Genomic DNA, 17841 nt, shown 5'->3' with positions numbered 1-17841 from the left:
ACAACCCCCCCGGCTGTTCGGCGACCTGTATACAGGAATTAGACTCAAATGAACTGTGACAAACCCCTGCCACTCTCTCTACAGGCACCTGGTTTGGAAAGGTCATTTCCATGCAAAACACGCCTGACCTGTGGGCACTGTGAGCGACATGGACGTGCATGGGGGAATGAGTGAAACCTTTTTTTCTGCATGACATTATGAGCTCAGGTAAATACAATGTGCATAGATTTGTGTTGGTGTCCTAGCAACTAATATATGGCTATGTTCATTATTGAGAAGGGGGCAAATCATAGATCTCTGTGACATGTAAAAGTGAGCAAGAGGCGTTTGCAGTTGCTAATAAATCAACATTTTCTTTTTTTCCCCCACTTTGGTCGTTCCAGGCAGGTGGCTTCTGGCCAGCATCTGCGTTGCTTGCTGAGTTGGCAGTATCAGAATGCCTCTGCTGTCTGTTCAGTATTGATTAGAAAAGATGAACTCAAAGCTATCTGGAGGGACAATTTTTGATTTTAATGCGTGTACAGATAGACTTACTGGACCTTGCACAACATATGCAGTTTACTGCTGAGCAAGGTGAAAGTATGATTCAAAGGTGATTCTTAGAAATGCACAGAATACATTTTACGTTTGATTTTGCACAGACAGGAATCTGCAGGAATCGGTTTTCTCAAGGAAGCATTTAAAAAAGTGGCTAGTGCTGCTTAAACCACCAACAAAATCACATTTATTAATAGTTTAGCGTTATTTGGAAATAAAGCTAATCAATTTCTGAGAGTTCTCCCTTCACAAGCTTATGAACTTGGAGTGACATCCCAGTCTTAATCCACAGGGTTTAATATGATGTCGACCTACCCCTTACAGCTACAACAGCCTCAACTCTTCTGGGAAGGTTTTTTACGAGGGTGTTTATGGGAATTTTTGACCATTCTTCCAGAAGCACATTTGTGAGGTCAGCCACTGATGTCGGATGATACGTCCTGGTTCTAGTCTCCAGTTCATCACAAAGCCTTTCTTTTGGACACATTCGCAGAAATCATTGCAGCACCTTCATGCCTGGGTGTAGCCAGTGAGGTGATTGGAACACCCGAATTCAATTATTAATTATTTGGTACTTTAACTTTGGATTACAGGAATTCTGTTGTTTTTTTTGTTTACAGTTATGAAGCATATTAAAAATATGACAAATATTGAGCTCAGCTCTGAAACAGTAGCTATAACCACATGCAGGCCACTCCATCTTCTATGGACCATCTAAACCCATGCAAACTGGAAAACAGCTGATTTTAAGGCTTCTGCAAATGAACCAAATTAAAAGTTTCTTACTTTGATAATAAAAGATTTAGCAGCCTATTGAATTCACACAAACTGATCAAAGTAATTATGGGAAGACTTAAATTACACATTGGATGTTGATCAAATATTCACGTTGTATTTGGCAGATGGTACAATTCACTAGGAAAACAGTCAGTGAAAAAATATTTGGGAAAAAAAAAAAAGATGTAAATCCAGCTGCAGATCAAACATGCTAATGAGACTGCAGCACTGGTGGTGAAAGCACATCTGTCTGTTTTTACCTCTGCCACTGACTCAGGACTAGTTTGTGTGTACATATCCACACTGGATAAAACAAAAAACAAAACACCCTTGACAAGATTTTGCTTTTTATTCATCGTGGTACAACATGGACAATAAAAGCAGGGCAAAAAAAGAAACAAATTAAGTCTCCAAAATTGATCAAAATTAAATCAGAGTATTTTACAGTTATGGAACAAGAGCGATCAAAATGAGCTCTAAAGTAGAGGAGAAAAGAAGACACTGCTTGTCTCAAAAGGTCTAACACTGTACATACGCTTCAACTGACTTTAAAAAAAAAAAAAGAAGGGGGGTCAGGAAGTGAAGTAGAACCTGACAAATCAATACAAACCACAAGCACTGTTCATTTTATTTTCACTAAATGCCAAGAAACACGGAGGATGTGGAAAGAGTTTCAAAATAAAAAACAAAAATCCATAAAGAGTTTCTCTAAGTTTGGTTTGTTAAGTGCTGTCTGGCTGACATCTTGACCAGTAAAATCAGATAAACAGATGAACCACAACTATCCTTATCCAGCCAAAAGATGGACAGGTAATGGAACAAGAAAAATCGATGCAATCTGTCCTTTCTCCTCATTTTTACGCGTTTTTATTTATTTTCATGTTTCTTTAAATAAGCCATTACACATTTGTGGTTCACCTTGTTTTTAAGCAGCGAAGTATCAGGTTCAGGGTAAGGATGGGTGCACTCTTCAACTTCTTCCTCAACCAGATATTCCAGCTTCCCCTGTTGAGCATAAAGAAACGTCCACAAAATGCGATGTTAGCCAGGGTCCCACAACATCCGCTTGTAGCAACGACTGCTGCCACTCAAACAACAACAATTTACAAAGTCATTTGATAGTCAAATTTCCCTCAAGAGACACTGCTAATAATGCACAAAGCTATCCATTTACTAGCACAACAGACACTTGAAGTCTTGACTGCATTTGGCCAAAATTCCCTGAGATTATTTTGTTTTCTGTACATTTTGCACAAGTTTGCAATTTAAAGAAGCTCTTCAGGAGCTGCCTCAAGTCTAAACCTGAACTTAGTGTCAAAACTACAATATCTGCTTTGCCAAAGAGGAAATGCACTTGATATGTTTTTTTAAGTGTAAAATTACAAACACCTGAGCAAATTACATTTTTAAAAACACACGAACGAAGCACTGCGGAAAAGCACACATCAGCAATGATTTCCAATTTGGCAAAGGAATATGAGGCAGGCTGTCTGTGCATCTGTGTCTCTCTGACAATCCTATCGCACATTCTCCCCAAACATGTTTGAAAGTTAACAAATAGGAAAACAAAGAAGGCACAATTAAAAGTATATGTGACACAATCAAGCTTTCAAGTTCGTGTTCTGGAGAAGTACACAATTTGCTTTTTTTTTTTTTTTTTCTGACAGGCAACAGCATTCAGAAATGGATGTGGGTAGAGAAAGGAGTACCTGGGGTGAGTACCTGCACAGTTTGAGAGTCAGAGAGTATCCATGATTTTTAATTTGCCCTTTTCTCATGTGGTCTCGCTCACAACACCAACGCTGTGTGAGGTATGGAAGTCAGCTGCAATTCATTCGATAAACCCTACCCTCCAGTTAGTTAGGTTACGTTAGACCCCCGGTGCTTTAACACCCCCCAAACACACACTGGCATGGCATCATCAGGCACAGTACGCTGGACAACAAATCCATGGCAATTGCGTTATAAATATAGCAAAATAAATAGCTTCTTTGTGACAAAAAAAACCAAAAACCTCTGACCAAGGCTGTGTGTTCACCTGTGCGTTTACATATGAGCAGGAGAAAACGCCAAGGTTTTTAAATGGAAACATGTACACACACAGTGACTGGTTTTCCTCCCTATATGGATTATTACAGCAACAAATAGCAATTATTACATTTTGCTACTTCAAAGTAAAAAAAACAAAAGATAAATAAATATAAAAATAAATAAATAAAAGAAACAAGTAAATACAGGCAGGAAATCTTGACTGGATGCGTTAACTTTTTCTGCCATTTTGTCCACAAAGACAAATATACATCTATAAGGATCAAAAACCGATACAAAACGAGGGGTACCTCTGGGCATGTTTGCTCAGGACTACACTGGCCTTTCCCTCTTGGCTTTGTGTGAATGATTTCTACCTTCTTCTCATTCATCGGGCCTAGTCCTTCATCTTCAGTGCATACTTATGATGCACTATTCAAAAACAGGATAAAGATATTTGCATATAGTACATAAGACAAAATCACAGGCATTGAACTGAACATAAACAGGGTGGGAGAGCAGGGGTGAGAGGGTGGGTAAAGGGAGATGGGAAAGGTGGGTAGGGGAGGGGACGTGAGAGGGGAGGGTGGAGGGGGTTGGGTTGAGAGCCAGGGGAGGTGTGAGGAGGAGGACGCACTTACCTGAGCCTGATCTGAGGTCCTATCAGATCAGTTTTAATTGGACTGAGTGTCACCTTCAGAATGGAGGAGCTCTTGCTGGCCGTTTAGCAGAGGGGAGAAGGCAGCCGCCTCCGTCTGCATCGGTTCCGCTTCTGAAGAAGCCTTGATGGCGGCTGCATCTCCGTCTGAGTGCTTGTCTTTCTTAGAGCTGCTCCTCTCCTCTGTACCCTTACGGTCTGAAGAAAAACAAAAGAGAAAACATTGCACACATTAGCAAGAAATGTTTGCACAACCTCAGATTAAACTGTCTTATTAAAGAGTTCAACAGGTGCTTGTTGATGCACAAATGTTCAGTAGGATTGTGTCGAGCTCTGGCTCACCTCTTTCATTTGTTATGGGCACAGACTGCTGCAGGACTTCTTATGGGAACAGCTTGATTGTGTAAGTAGGTTGTCTGGGTAAGCACCAAACAAACTGCCCTTTATTGGCATTAGCAAAATTATCTGTGCCTGAATATTATGCATTAGTAATCCTACTACTTCTCATTTATGGAATACTGTCCTAAACAGACAAAAGAGGGAGACTGTACAATTACCGCTCATGTAGTCTAAAAGATACATAACAAGTGCTTTGTGTGAAGTGCTTTATGTAACATAATTTCAAACTACAATAGGTTTCTTTTAAATTCATATTGATACATTTTTAAAATTAGTTGCTCCACAGTGTAGTGGTTTAAACATTCACCTAACAAGGAGAAAATCTGGGGTTTGATCCCGGGAAGAGACACAAACCTCTTTCGGGTAGAAGACAACTCGCATAAAAATCTGCCAAATCAAATATGTGAAGCTACTCATTGTGACTCATTGAGAGCAGCCAAAAGTCTCACTAGGATTTTTTTCTCCATCTCAATGAGACTTTTACCTGGATGCATAATAAAATGCTTTTTCCAGTGTTGAAGAAATTCCCTCAAGGTATTCCTAATATAGACCTGCCTTTCACCATGTGAAACAGGCTCCAGCCCCCCATTTTAACCCTGAACTAGATAAGTGGAAGAGCACAGATAAATGGAGGGATGGTATTCAACATATATTGTTTGGAAGGACAGCGGATGATGAGGAAGCAACAAACACAAAAATAATCAGACGGTACCTTTGTCTTTTGATGACCGCTCTCTGTCTCTCTCCTTTTCCCGATCCCTGTCCCGGTCCTTGCTTCGGCTACGGCTGCGGTGGCGGTGAGATTTGCGCTCTGAGCTACGCGATCTCCTTCTGTCACGACTTCGGGAGCGGCGTTTCCTGTCGGAGCGTTCACGGCTGCGTCTTCTCTCTCTGTCCCGGCTCCTACAGAAAAGGCAAGAAAAAGTGCTGTGGTTAAAATGATTTTTGAGAAAATAATCATTCAGAATTATAAATATATCATCCCTCATGTTTTAAATTGTAACATTTCATTGGATTCTGCTTTATGTGTGACATTTCCGTGACTATAAATCCAAGTGCAACGCTCAGTCCGGTCAGTCGTACCTGCTACGTTTGCGTTCCCTGTCCTTGTCTCTGCTCCTGGACCTCCGGCGCTCGCGGGATCTACTCCGTTTCCTGTCCGATGCTCGACTGGAGTGGCGGCTGCCAGAGTGGCTTCGACGTGCCCTCCTATCCCTCTCTCTGTCCCTGTCCCTCTCCCTGTCCCTCTCTCTTTCTCTGTCCCGCTCTCTCTCCCTCTCTCTTTCTCTGTCTCTCTCCCTTTCACGCTCTCGCTCTCTCTCTCGTTCCCTCTCCTTCTCTCGCTCTTTTTCGCGCTCCTTCTCCTTCTCTTCCCCCTCTTTGCGCTTTTTCTCCCTTTCCTCCCTCTCCCGTTCCCGCTCTTCTCGTTCTCTTTTGAGGGCTGGGTTTTCACCCTGAGGGTCTTCAGAGCGACGGTGCAGTTTTTCCTGAGAATACAAAAACATTACATATTATATAATTTCTAACATTTGCAGACATTTTTAAACAACAACACCAAGCATGGTTGAATTGAAACACTCTTTCAAGCAGCACAAGTTTGTAAAAAGTTCTAGATACAAGAATGACACAATCCTGTCACCTTGAGCTCCTCTACAGTGGATTTGATCTTGGCGTAGCCCATGTGCTGCTTCCCCATCAAGTGGTCGTCCACTCGGGACTGTGCATCGCCCACAATGAGGAAGGCCCCACACACCTCACACACTTCCATCTGTTTCTCCTGGGCAGCAAAGCTCTCGATGGTCTGGATTGAAAGGACATAAATTTGTTATTAGACATCAAAACAAACAATAAGGAAACATTTCTGATTTGCATCAAAGCTGCCTGCCCAGCTCGCACAGATTTTACTTTACGAGTATTAATAACAAATACAGCTACAGTGAAAAATAACTTTTAGCTCACCGGCTGGGTTTAAACTTGTATTTGAAATGGAATTAAACTCATGTTAACTGACTGATAGTAGGTGATGCTCATGTTATGCTATCTTAAGCTGTGTTTGTAGGCTGATTAGCCCAGGGTAAACTGACTCACCGAGGGGGTGGAGCTGAGTAGTTCCCTCTCCTCCTTCAGCTGCTCCACCAGTTTCATCATTCCCTGGGCCTCCTCCACTCGGCCCTCAGAGCCCAGTTCCTCAATCTGAGAAAAAGACAAAAGCCATGTTACAATGTCACGACTTGATTTATGGAGTGCATATAAGAATTTAGGGAGTTTTATTTTAAATAATGTGATCTGTAACACAGTCAGGGAAAAGCATCTGAAATGTCATACAGTCTAGAGTGCATGAACAAATACAACTGTGGTCACAACAGGTAGCTGTTCCTGTTTTAATGCTTTCAAGTCTGAAGTCAGCTTACACTTAGATCAGTGTGAACAGCAACATGTTTCCTTATTTTGCCAAAGGGTTCAAAATCTCCTTCCACAGATTACATTTGTTTATTATTCAATTATTTTAAAGAGAAACTGCACAAGGCTGGGTAGCAATGAACCTCCTGACAGGACAGCCTTTATCAGACTTGTACTCTAATGTAGTCTTCTTTTCAAATGCATGTACAGTTAGCCATGCACTCCACACACCTTCTAAATTCACAAATTTTGGTCGAACAGTGAAGCTGCAGAGGTTCAGAGGGAGTTAAATTAGAGGAGTTTTAATATATGTGGTAAACCAGCCGAGGTAATGCAGACCGCACAAGAGAGGTGAAGACATGAGTGCGGACAGAAAGGTGTGGGTAGAAATGAGTGTCAGGGGTGATTTGTAACAGAACGATAGCAGCTAGAGTGAAGGGTTAGGATTATCAGCTGGTAGTCGCACCTGCTATGATGTATGAGTTAAACTCAGTTTAGAGCTCAAGGAGGCTGAGTTAAAGATGTTGAAATATTCATTGGGAGAACCCAGGAAGGAAGACTTATAGATGTAGAGGAGGAGGACATGCTGAGAGTTAGCGTGACAGGGGAGGATGCTAGTAATAAGGTCAGAGGAAGGCAGGTGTTCCACTGTGACAAACCCTAAAGCAAGGCACTGGAAGAGGAACTTGTAGGAGACCGTCAGATATCCTGATGCAAGAAGACCAACCCGCGTTCAAATCTTTCAGTTTTTCTCAAACACTACCAATTTAAAGATTTCGGGCAAACCTGCACAACCAGGTCTTCGATCTTCTCTGTTAGAACCTGGACTTTCTCCTCATTCTTTCCTGATGGACCAGGGCCCTACAGAATGAATACATGAGTACAATTAAGTTCAATGAATCCTAAGCAGAAACATACAGGTAATGTTATTTTCTTTTAGATTCATAACTTGCACTGTGGTCCGAGAAAACATGAAGATGCACAGAAGAGTTTGAGAATGATGTTCTCAATTAAAAGTACCAACCCCTGCATTCTGCTGAGCCTGGGAAAGCGCAAGCCGGGCATGCCCTCTGCGGATCCGCCGCTCCACTTCTGCCAGGAGTGACTGCAGATAGCGCAAGAAATCTCGCTCATAACCTTCCTTCATGAAGCGAGAGCTTTTCTCATACCTGGATATAACAACACAGAATTGGTTAGTTATGTGTAACATATCAAGCCAAAAAAACAAACAAAAAAACAAAAAAAACAAAAAAAAAAAACTGAAAGAAAAAGGAAAAAAGCCAAAATAAGAACTTACATTTTTCGAAGATTTTCATCATGGATTTTCTCACACGGACCTGGAAACCCAAATCAATAAACATATTATTGTCGAATAGTTGTTTGTTAAATCTCAAGGGCTTTGTCCAGATTATAATACATTTTGGGAATACAAAGTTCCCAACTTACCCAAGTCAGAGCGGGTGTTTGTGAATAACTCAGCAGGGCAGAAGCCACACAAATAGTACCGACAGACCTTAATAAAAGAAAACATATCAAACAATTTTATGTAAATTTTGCTTCCATAGTAGATTACATTGGATTAAGTGACAGCATGTTACTTACACCAACTATGAGCAAATGAATGTGGTAGTCGTATAAATTCACCTAATCAATTTCTGCTTGAACTAAGAACACAAAAAATACCCACAACACTGCAAGTGCAACAAAAACACAACAGCATGGAAAACAGTATTTATTACTAATATTAAATATTAATGCCAAATTACATACAAAGCAACATGTATGTAACCGTATTTAGTCTTGAGACATCGCAATGCCAGTTTATGCAATAAGCAGAGCATAACCTTTAGAGAACGTAATGCAGGTCCTTTCACACATTAGCACGTCGAAATCATTTGTATTAACACAGTTAAACTATTATCTCAACTATACCTAGAAAACAAGTTGCTAAAACTGAAGTGAGCCCAATGAAACCCTTTAAGAATGACCAAACCGTGATGCTAATCTCGCTAACACGCGTGCTCAAGCACCACTGACTCAAACCGCCCGCTTTTCGCCATCGATTCTGTGCGTGAATCGAAAATTTTTAATTTGGAGGCCATACCGCCTAAACTAGCCGGTACCCACCGCGCACGCCATGCACGCTTATTTTGGACACCTCACGGCTAATAGGTTTTAAAACTAGCTAAGCTAATGGTAGCTAGAATGCTAACTTACGCTCTCGTCGTCCCAGCGTACGTTAGACCGCTTCTCATCAGGGGCCAAGTTTCTATCTCGACCCATCAACTCGTCGAGTAACTGGGCGGCAGAAAGCATTATTCCTGCAGGAATGTAGCCTTAATTTAAAGTACTACAATAATATCCAGAAGGCCCAATTTACACCATCTGCTGCGCGAAGTACTTCTAATCAAAATGGCAGACCTTGTAACAACAACGCCCGCTAACAGTCCGAATACAACTAGCCCAGGAGCTGCTCCCGCGGCCTCTGAACCGGAAGTACTAGTCTGACCATCGTGTCCAGGATTCAGTTCTCCGTTTCGTGCCGCAAACTTTACCATTGATCAAAAACGGACAAAATGTGCAATTTCTATTTATATTTTGACCAGAAGCCGATGTTGCGGCACTGCGTATGGTTATACCTTGTTTTATTTTGAAAGTTTACAACGGAAGCAACTTCAGAGTAGTCTGATGAGCTTGGAAAGAAAAGCGTCTGGACTTCTTTAAGTTTCTTGAAGACAAATGCCACATTGAAGAGCCAGATTGTGGTGGTGTGTGAAAAATATCATCAGAGGCTATCACACAAGGGCATTCAGACTAATGTTATTTTCCACTAGTACTGGATCTTTATTTGATACTGTAATATATAATGTTTACTTGTTGCTTTTACTCAGTTCCCATCGGTCACACTAAAAACGTCAAACTCAGTGAATGTTGATCACAACAAGCACACGCGAAGCTTTATGACTGCATATTTCACAGTTGCAGTGCTATGACATCATCAAAATCTATCTCAGTGATGCAGATTTTACCAGATCTGATTACTGCCAGGAATGATTAATAAATGCATACTTTTGTGACTTCCGTGCTGACCAAATATTTATTAAGGCAAGTCCACATAAATTTCCTGTTAATGTCCCCAATGTGTTTTAGTTTTCCTCTGTCACACCAACCGTCTGCATGTCCTCCTTCACTCTATCTATGAACTGTAACTTTGCCTCCTCTCCTTTCATTTAACCATACATCATAACAGGTCTTACTACCATCTAGTAACTCATTTCAACTCCCTCTGAGTTTCTATGCACCTCTACAGCAACACTCAGAGCAAGCATTGCATCTTTTTACATCCAGTAGTGCCTCAAAAAAAATTTTTATAGGGTGGTCATATGGGTCATATTAGTGTCCAGAGCCTTACATACAATCCACTATTCTCCTTTGCCACTTCTCTTTGCTGTACACCCAGCCTCCCAGTACTCATGTCTACTTTTTCTTTGCTAACCTCTTCCTTTAAATGCTTTCTCGTACTTCCGTATTTTACCACTAAGACTCCTTATCTTCTTTCCTCTCGTCTTCTTGCAGTTTCCCTCGCCACTCACAGAGTCTGAAATTGTGATTCTTTAAAATTGCTGCCTTGCAGCTGTAGTATCCCCGGTGTATCTTACGCCAAAGTTCAAGTTAGTGTAGTATCGTGGGTGTTTGCTCCCCTCTAGTGGCATACTGAAGAAATGCAGCATAAAAATGTACTGCAAGTTTAAAACCAGTATTTATAACTTTATTAAAACGGATATAAAAACAAAAGTAACAGGTGTGCTTGGGACAAATAATCAACAGCTGTTTTAGCTTTTTCTGGACTGGGTATTATAAGTGTAGGGAGGTTTATTCCAGCTTGTCTGCAACACGTGTGAGTCAAAAACAGTTAAAGTACTTTGAACTTTTATCTCCCAGTTATTTCCTTATTCATGACAGCTAACGGCAGTATCACACAATTTACGTGGGGAAACGCACTGGCTACGCGATTCCTCGGAGGGGAACTAACATTCGTGCTCACTGTTGTCACATCTAAAGATGCTCCCCCCCCCCCGATGAGGCGGCGGTGTTTTTGGCAGTGGATTGACGAAGCTCTGACACTACTGCTTGATTGAATGAGTTTATAGCGAGTGCATGCGGTGCCACTGTAACGCGAACTAACAGCAGAAACACGCGGCGGGCACACGGCTTGACGTGTGAACGCCAGAGACGGTCAACACGTAGTTGAAATAGCCAAAGCGATTTGCTGCCATAAGCTAGCACCTCGTCGAGCTAGCCAGTAGGTAAGGTTAGCCTGGTAGCTAATGCTAGCTGTAACCAGTATATTTAGCTAATTAGTATTGGCAACATAATTCGCGTGGTCTTTGCGTGTCCTATGAGCGCACGTCGCTAGCCGTGTGAACCAAAAATGTCCACAAATTCGCTGGATAAAGAGCTACAGGAGCAGCTGAGAGAGGCGTCTGCCATCGGGGATATCGATGAAGTGCGGGCGTTAGTGGAGAGTGGGGTTAATGTCAACTCACAAAACGAAATCAACGGATGGTGAGTGTTTTCACCGATTTATAGTAGTATTTGTTCGGTCGCGACTGCAGCCGGCCAGGAGTTGAGTGCAGTCATTGCAGAGCAAAGCTACAGGGATTAAAAACACTGCTCAGCGTTATCCTATTACGCCAAAGAGGGCTTGTTAATCAGCCGGCGCTGCCACTTTTAGCTTTTCTTTAAAACCAGCAATCAAGCAAAATATTGAGTAAAGTGGCTGCTTCAAACACAAGCTTGTTCTCTTTGCTATAGCCTGATTACTGAGTTCGGAAACACTAACCAACCTTTGATTATTCATTTTTCACGCATGCGCCCATCATCAGTTACTTTGCACCCGTAAAGAACCAAGTAGAGTTATGTCGAGATTTTGGTTAAAGTTTAAAGTAATATATACATTATTTATATTTTTCCATTTGTATGCCAGTGCCACACACTATAGCTAGCTTAATGAGAGGTGGTACCACTTGAGTGATACAGTATATTTCTGTTGTTATTGTTCCTTTTCTTTTTGTACACCACTAAATTCTTTTGTTTCTCCAATAATCCCTGCAGGACATGCTTACACTGGGCATGCAAGAGGAATCACAAGCACATAGTGTCCTACTTACTCAGTTGTGGAGCGGACAAAGACATCCTCACAGCTAAGGATGAGTTAGCGTCACAACTGACATCCAAGCCGGAGATCAAAAGACTGTTAGGAGGTAAAGTCAACATTTCTCACTCTGCTGCTCCCTGTGTCACATTGGTGACACTGGGCTGGTTACGGTTCAGGTCGTAGAGCAGGTTGTCCACCAGTTGTAGATTCAGTGGATCGATACCCGGCTCCTCTGATCTGCATGCTGAAGCTTTCTTGGGCATCATCAATGTGTGAATGTTAGGAAGTGCTTAGGCATAGATAAAAGTACTGCATGAATGTGTAAGTGTGATTGAGTGAGTGAAGTGTATATCTATAATCAGTTATAACACTGGGTATTTGTGTTGACGCATTTGCTGCAGTCTTTGCTATTGTTTCGAGTCTATTTGCAGAAAATAATCCCCCCTCTTTTGTGATCATTATTACAACAGTTGAGGTGGAGGAAGTGCCTGAAGTGAAGGAGCCCGAGTTGCCAATCGTCCCAAACTACCTGTCTAACCCGCCCTTTATGTATTCCAAGATGGACAAGAACTCAGAGGTGATTCACCTTACACAAAACGGTTCTGGAGAGCACGCTGAAGACACGCAGAGTGATTCGGCATCTCTTTCACCAACACACGAGCCTCCTCGGAAACTCGTCTTCGATGCCTCCGCTCCTTCCTCAAATCCCACCATCAACCACAGCCAAGCCCAGACTGGGGAGTTCATCCCTGTGAACGAGCAGAACGGTGTCTCACCCAGCACGGCTGCTTCCCACAGTCACACTGTCGTTAACTGCACGGTGCCCATGGACCTATCAGTCGAGCCTCACCTTGTCAACCACGCCGACTACCCGCACACAGTGGTGCACAACGGCACCGTGTGTTCGCCTCCACTGGCCTCACCCAGTCCCAGCTTGGCTAGCAACGGCGGGAGCCAGGTCCAAGCCCCAGTGGCCAGCACAAACCCGACTGTGAGCAGACAGCAGTCTATCCCGCAGCAACTGAGTTACGGCCAGGCTGGTGGTGCCATGCCAGCCTTCCAGCCTTTCTTTTTCACCAGCACCTTCCCTGTCAATGTACAAGGTGGGTTTACTGTGAATTAAAGATTAAAATAACAGGAAATATTTATCTCAATTTCAAACACATTAAGTGGGAAGAAACAACTCCGCTGGTTTACTCTGAAGTGTCGAGGTGCAGCACCACAAGTATCAGCACATTTTTCTAATAGACATGATGAGTGGTTTACTTTTTATATATCTTGTTTGTTTAATGCTTATGCAAATAGAAATATAAAAACAACAGCATGGATTATTTTCTAGAAACTGCATGCTGTAAGGATTTCTTAGCTGAGAGTAGTGACTTACTCCTTGGCTAGCAAAGCCCCATTAAATTATTGCACACTGCTAAACGCCCGCTGGTGTCAGGCGTAGCAGGGTGAAGAAAGAACCAGGCTCTTTGACACTTTGTCGGTGAATGTTCTGACAGTAAAACTTTCATGTGGCATGGCAGTATGGATATTTGCAGCCGAGTGACTAATAATATCACAGATATAACAACTTAATTTGACTCCATGATGTCGTCGACCTGTCAAACCAGAAGCTGATCTTTATGACAAAATATAACCAGCATGTGTTCTTTATTAATGTGCTTTCATAAAAACTAAACAGACCCTTTCTTTTCACTTTTTAAATGATCAGTAAATGAACTGTTCAGAAAGAATATTCAGTCTCTCATAATAGTACAAAGCATTCATAAGATGCTGCTGTCTGAGCACAGACAGAAAAATCATATATTTGCATTTCCACAGGTTACATGTTACCATGTCTGCTTGAGATTACCAAAACTTCTCAACCACTTTGAGCTGTAGAGAAAGTTCAAATGGTTCCTGAAAGATAAGAATTATTGTATAATTTTACAGCCAAAATGACAAGATGCACCAGGCGCCTGTGTGATACTTTGCTGGTTAATGTAAAGATGTATTGCTTTTGTTCTCTCTCTCTAGAGTTGGTACTGAAGGTGCGTATCCAGAACCCCAGTGCGCGGGAGAACGACTTCATTGAGGTGGAGCTGGACCGCCAGGAGCTCACCTATCGTTCCCTTCTACGAGTCTGTTGCCGTGAGTTGGATATCAGCGCCGAGCACGTGGAGAAGATCCGCAAGCTGCCCAACACTATGCTGAGAAAGGTACAGACACAAAAGCCTGCTTACTCTGTGTAGGCTGATGATGTTATTGTACAGTGTCATCTTAGATGTGGAAAGACAATTTCAGCCATTTAAAGGCTTTTTTTCCTCTTTATTATTATTTCTTGTGCTCATTTAAAGGTAACCATGAGACGGATAGTATAACAAACAAATTCAGTGGAGGGGAAAAAGTGGAATATATTTAGTCTGCTGTCTGTGTGGTTACAAAATTGGCCTCACTCTATGAAACTTTGAAACTTTAAACCTTTAAACAAAAGGTTGTTGTGAATATTATAGGTTGCCATATCCAAGGACTGTGCGACATTTTCTGCTACTGTGTAATTTCGTGCAAAATACACACCTAATGAAAATGCACCAAAGCCACTCTCAGGCTGACGTGTTGTATATAATGCATGCTTAGTATCTGCCTAGCACAGAAATGCCACCTGTCCTGTTAGGTTAGGAATATATTCAAAACTATTCAGATTTTTAGTCTCACTGCTTTCCTCTGTCTGACTCATGCATGTGACACTCTCTAAATCTCTTAATCTGTAGTTTGTGAGCCACTTTAACTTTCCATTGAAACCTTCCCACCCCCGTCGGTACACTGTGTTCATGTTCTTTTATGTCCAAATGATGACTGCGTGATCAAATTAGAATGAATATATAAAGACAAAGCTGCAGCATGTAGGGCTGCAACAAGTGGTTCGTTTTGTTTTCTCTTTACATTCGTTGTTTAGTCTGTGAAAATTCAAAGTAGCTGAAAGTGGTTCTGTATTGTAATCCAACCCCAGCGTGACCCAAACTGAACTCCACTGACATAAAAAGACAAGAAGCTTTGGACTTTACACAGCTAAGCATCAGTTACGTAAAATTATTGAAGGCATAAGTAAGCTATCTCAGGTCTGTGTCTCTTGATTGGTTAAACCTTCATATTTAAAAATAATTGAGGGGGGTACGTGCACTGGGTGGTAGATTTCAGTAAGGAGGTCTGCTCTCAGCAACAACACACACAGTTCTGTGCTATTGTGTTAGTTTAGAATTCAGTGATTCCATTTTTCTTTCTTTGGTCATATCCATGTCCTCTCTACTTTATGGATGTCCATGAAAAAAAGATTTAACTTGAACTTGTTGAAACTGTAGTGTTGACGATTTTAAATGCGACTATCTGTCCCCTGACCAGGACAAGGACGTGGCTCGGTTGCAGGACTTTCAGGAGCTGGAGATCGTGTTGGAGAAAGCAGAAGGCCTGTCCCTCTTCTCTGGGTCTGGGGGCCTAACAGACAGACCCTGCTACAACATGAAAGCCTCCCGACTCACCTACTAGAGCTCCCAAAAAGCTGGAAGTCCCCCTGCTTACAGTGGGCTTCTATAGCTACCCTCAAGCAACCATAACTAGTTGCCTGCCCAGGTCCCTCATTACAGTTTTGTTCAGCTTTGGTGTTTTGCCAGTTTAACTAACTGGGAATCTTTTTTTTTTTTTCCCCCCCAGACTGTAGCTTATTGTTTGCCTCCTGTCCTCCTCTGACACTCACGCTGCTTTTGTGTACCCAAACCAGTTCTAAGTGATTACTGATGCATGGTGCCCTCGATGACTTGCAGAAGTATTCGGACACCTCTCTCATCTCTTTAGCTCTTTTCTCTCCTCCCACTGCACTTTGTGCCAAGGCTCCAGTAGGACAACAGAGGAGGACACTGGCTTGTCTTCCTTATGGGCTGGACTTGAACGGGATTCTGCAATAGCCTTATATGGACACATTTCTATACTGGTTCAGGCTGTGGTCTGAGAAGACAGAGGGCAACAGGAAGGATTTGCATAACTCTAACTGATAAGATAATCAAGTCAACAGAACAGGACCAGGCGCAGCACAGTGGACGTGACCTGTTGAGTGATATCACACATACTGGCTCCAGTACACACTTTCATATATGCTGTAGGCAAAAAACTGTATGGTTTTTTTTTGTTTGTTTTTTTTTTCCTGCAGTGTATCTGCTCTTGGCCTAATTCTCAAGGTGGATTTAATCTTACAACAGGTGACATTTGAAGTATCGCTGGACTAATTTTACTTGTATTAGACGATAGCAGAGATGACGCTTTAATCTCTTTCCCACAGGGATGGACACGTTTGAGCAGGAGTACTCATTTCCCTGCATAGTGACACCATTCAGTTGTACACTGTGGTAAAGGAAGATCTAGTTATGTTTGTTTATTCACGTAAGACTTAAATGTTGGAGATAAAACTGCAGCCACTTGAAACTGCCCCCCCCCCCTTATTTTTTCTTTTTCTCTTTAAACAAATGTCACTTTTGCTTTGCAGGGTATGTTAATCTGTTTCGTCACTAAAAAACTTATTGTCAACTGTGAAGGGTTCCTATTTAATTTCCAATTATACTAATAAAGCAAGACCACGAATAACGCTTTAGGCTGACGAGGCTCGAGTCCCAGCAGAGGTTGCGGACGACGCTCCGTTTCGTTTTTCTGTGAGTTCGAATGTATTCAGTTGTTGTCCATACGTTTAAATGTGTCAGGATTGAAACCAAAAACTAATCTAGCCAGCAAAGATGCTAACCACACAAAAGAAGCCATCCTCGACTGAAATTCAACTCCAGGAAGGAATGAAACAGGAGATTGCTAAGGACCTGGGGGGTTTGTTTTTTATGATTCAGTGCTTCCTCGTTGCGAAAATAATATTACAAATAGCACTGTTACTTCAATTCAAACCTAAACTCGTATATGGTGACTAGATTTTTTTTTTTTTTTTTTAAGTAAAGGAGTATAAATGGCTTTAGTTCTACCAGCAAGGCCTGTCTAGTGCTAGTTAGACCTTTTTAAAAATTTGAATACACAACAAAAAAATCAAAGTAATGTAAGATGATGATTAACACTAATAGGAAAGCTAATTGTTAAACTGGTGAAGAGGCACAGCCACGTCGTGTTAGATGGTAATGTTTTATGCTGCTTTCATCGACACATAATCCTTTAATTCACAATGCTGGGGCTCGTTTCTTTTAAGCAGTGCTGGCGGACGCCGCTCATGTCCTGCAATCGTTTTCTTACCCAGTGGTAACTGTTTACTGTTCAACTGTATTACCTGAAGCTCTTACTGTATTTATATGTTTTATATTTTTTAATTAATTTGTATGTATGTTTGAAACCAGCTAGGCCTGTTGTTTTGTGTCAAAAAAAAAGTGTTTCAGAGGAGTTCAAAAAGTGGCGGGGTGGGGGGGTGCGGTGATGCTGAAGCTAAGTGCAATGTGTGGGGAGGAGGAAGGTGTTTCAGAGGTTTTCGTGAAGGTGAAAGGAGGTAGACGGAGTGCTTAGTTTATGTTCCAAACTATTTTAAAATGCTTTATTACGTGAAGTTGTGCCACGTGTGTCAGGCAGGAGCTCGGTTGAGAAAGTGGGGACGGTTTGCGCCCCGGTGAATGAGAGCAGCATGTTTGCAGTCGGTTTTTATGGAGGCGTCTTTGATTCTGTGGGAAGCGATGACTAACGTTGTATTTGTTGGGTTGCTTATTGTTCTAGAAAAAGCAGTTTGACTTAACCTATGCATTCAGAGTCTGATATTTTTATATACAGTACGTCCTGTGTACTTGTAGAATTAATCTTGGGCACTGTTAATTTTGTTTGTTTTTGTTTCTGATGACCTGTATGTTCTTTGATAAAGCATGGTATATCTCCA

The 17841-nt window shown here is 41.8% G+C and overlaps 2 protein-coding genes across 5 annotated transcripts; one reads left to right on the top strand and one right to left on the bottom strand.

Annotated features, from left to right (window-relative positions):
• Positions 1 to 1644: 1644 nt before the first annotated feature.
• Positions 1645 to 9288, bottom strand: luc7l3 (LUC7-like 3 pre-mRNA splicing factor). 4 transcript variants are annotated; one of them, XR_014276322.1, is made up of 11 exons: positions 9017 to 9288; positions 8246 to 8312; positions 8097 to 8136; positions 7824 to 7968; positions 7586 to 7660; positions 6488 to 6592; positions 6039 to 6200; positions 5483 to 5886; positions 5112 to 5302; positions 3654 to 4198; positions 1645 to 2319 (listed from the first exon to the last, which is right to left on the bottom strand). XR_014276322.1 is itself a non-coding variant. In XM_082529964.1 (11 exons), the coding sequence occupies exons 1-10, from the start codon at positions 9113 to 9115 to the stop codon at positions 4017 to 4019; spliced, it is 1470 nt and encodes a 489-aa protein (XP_082386090.1). In that variant the 5' UTR covers positions 9116 to 9288; the 3' UTR covers positions 1645 to 3774; positions 3984 to 4016. The 4 variants fall into 4 exon arrangements, 3 of the variants coding, with proteins under 3 accessions (XP_082386090.1, XP_082386091.1, XP_082386089.1); XM_082529964.1 differs by having other exon boundaries at positions 1645 to 3774; positions 3984 to 4198; XM_082529965.1 differs by having other exon boundaries at positions 3984 to 4198.
• A 1490-nt stretch (positions 9289 to 10778) lies between these two features.
• Positions 10779 to 17841, top strand: ankrd40 (ankyrin repeat domain 40). The gene is made up of 5 exons (XM_082531392.1): positions 10779 to 11365; positions 11915 to 12063; positions 12428 to 13060; positions 13980 to 14161; positions 15342 to 17841. Exons 1-5 carry the CDS (start codon positions 11232 to 11234, stop codon positions 15483 to 15485), a joined length of 1242 nt encoding a protein of 413 aa, XP_082387518.1. The 5' UTR covers positions 10779 to 11231; the 3' UTR covers positions 15486 to 17841.

The sequence above is a fragment of the Aulonocara stuartgranti genome (assembly GCF_965226115.1).
Source record: "Aulonocara stuartgranti genome assembly, chromosome: 4".
Taxonomy (NCBI): Eukaryota; Metazoa; Chordata; class Actinopteri; order Cichliformes; family Cichlidae; genus Aulonocara; species Aulonocara stuartgranti.
The sequence above is the reverse complement of the archived record's forward strand: the minus strand, read 5'-3'. Positions and strand labels throughout refer to the sequence as shown.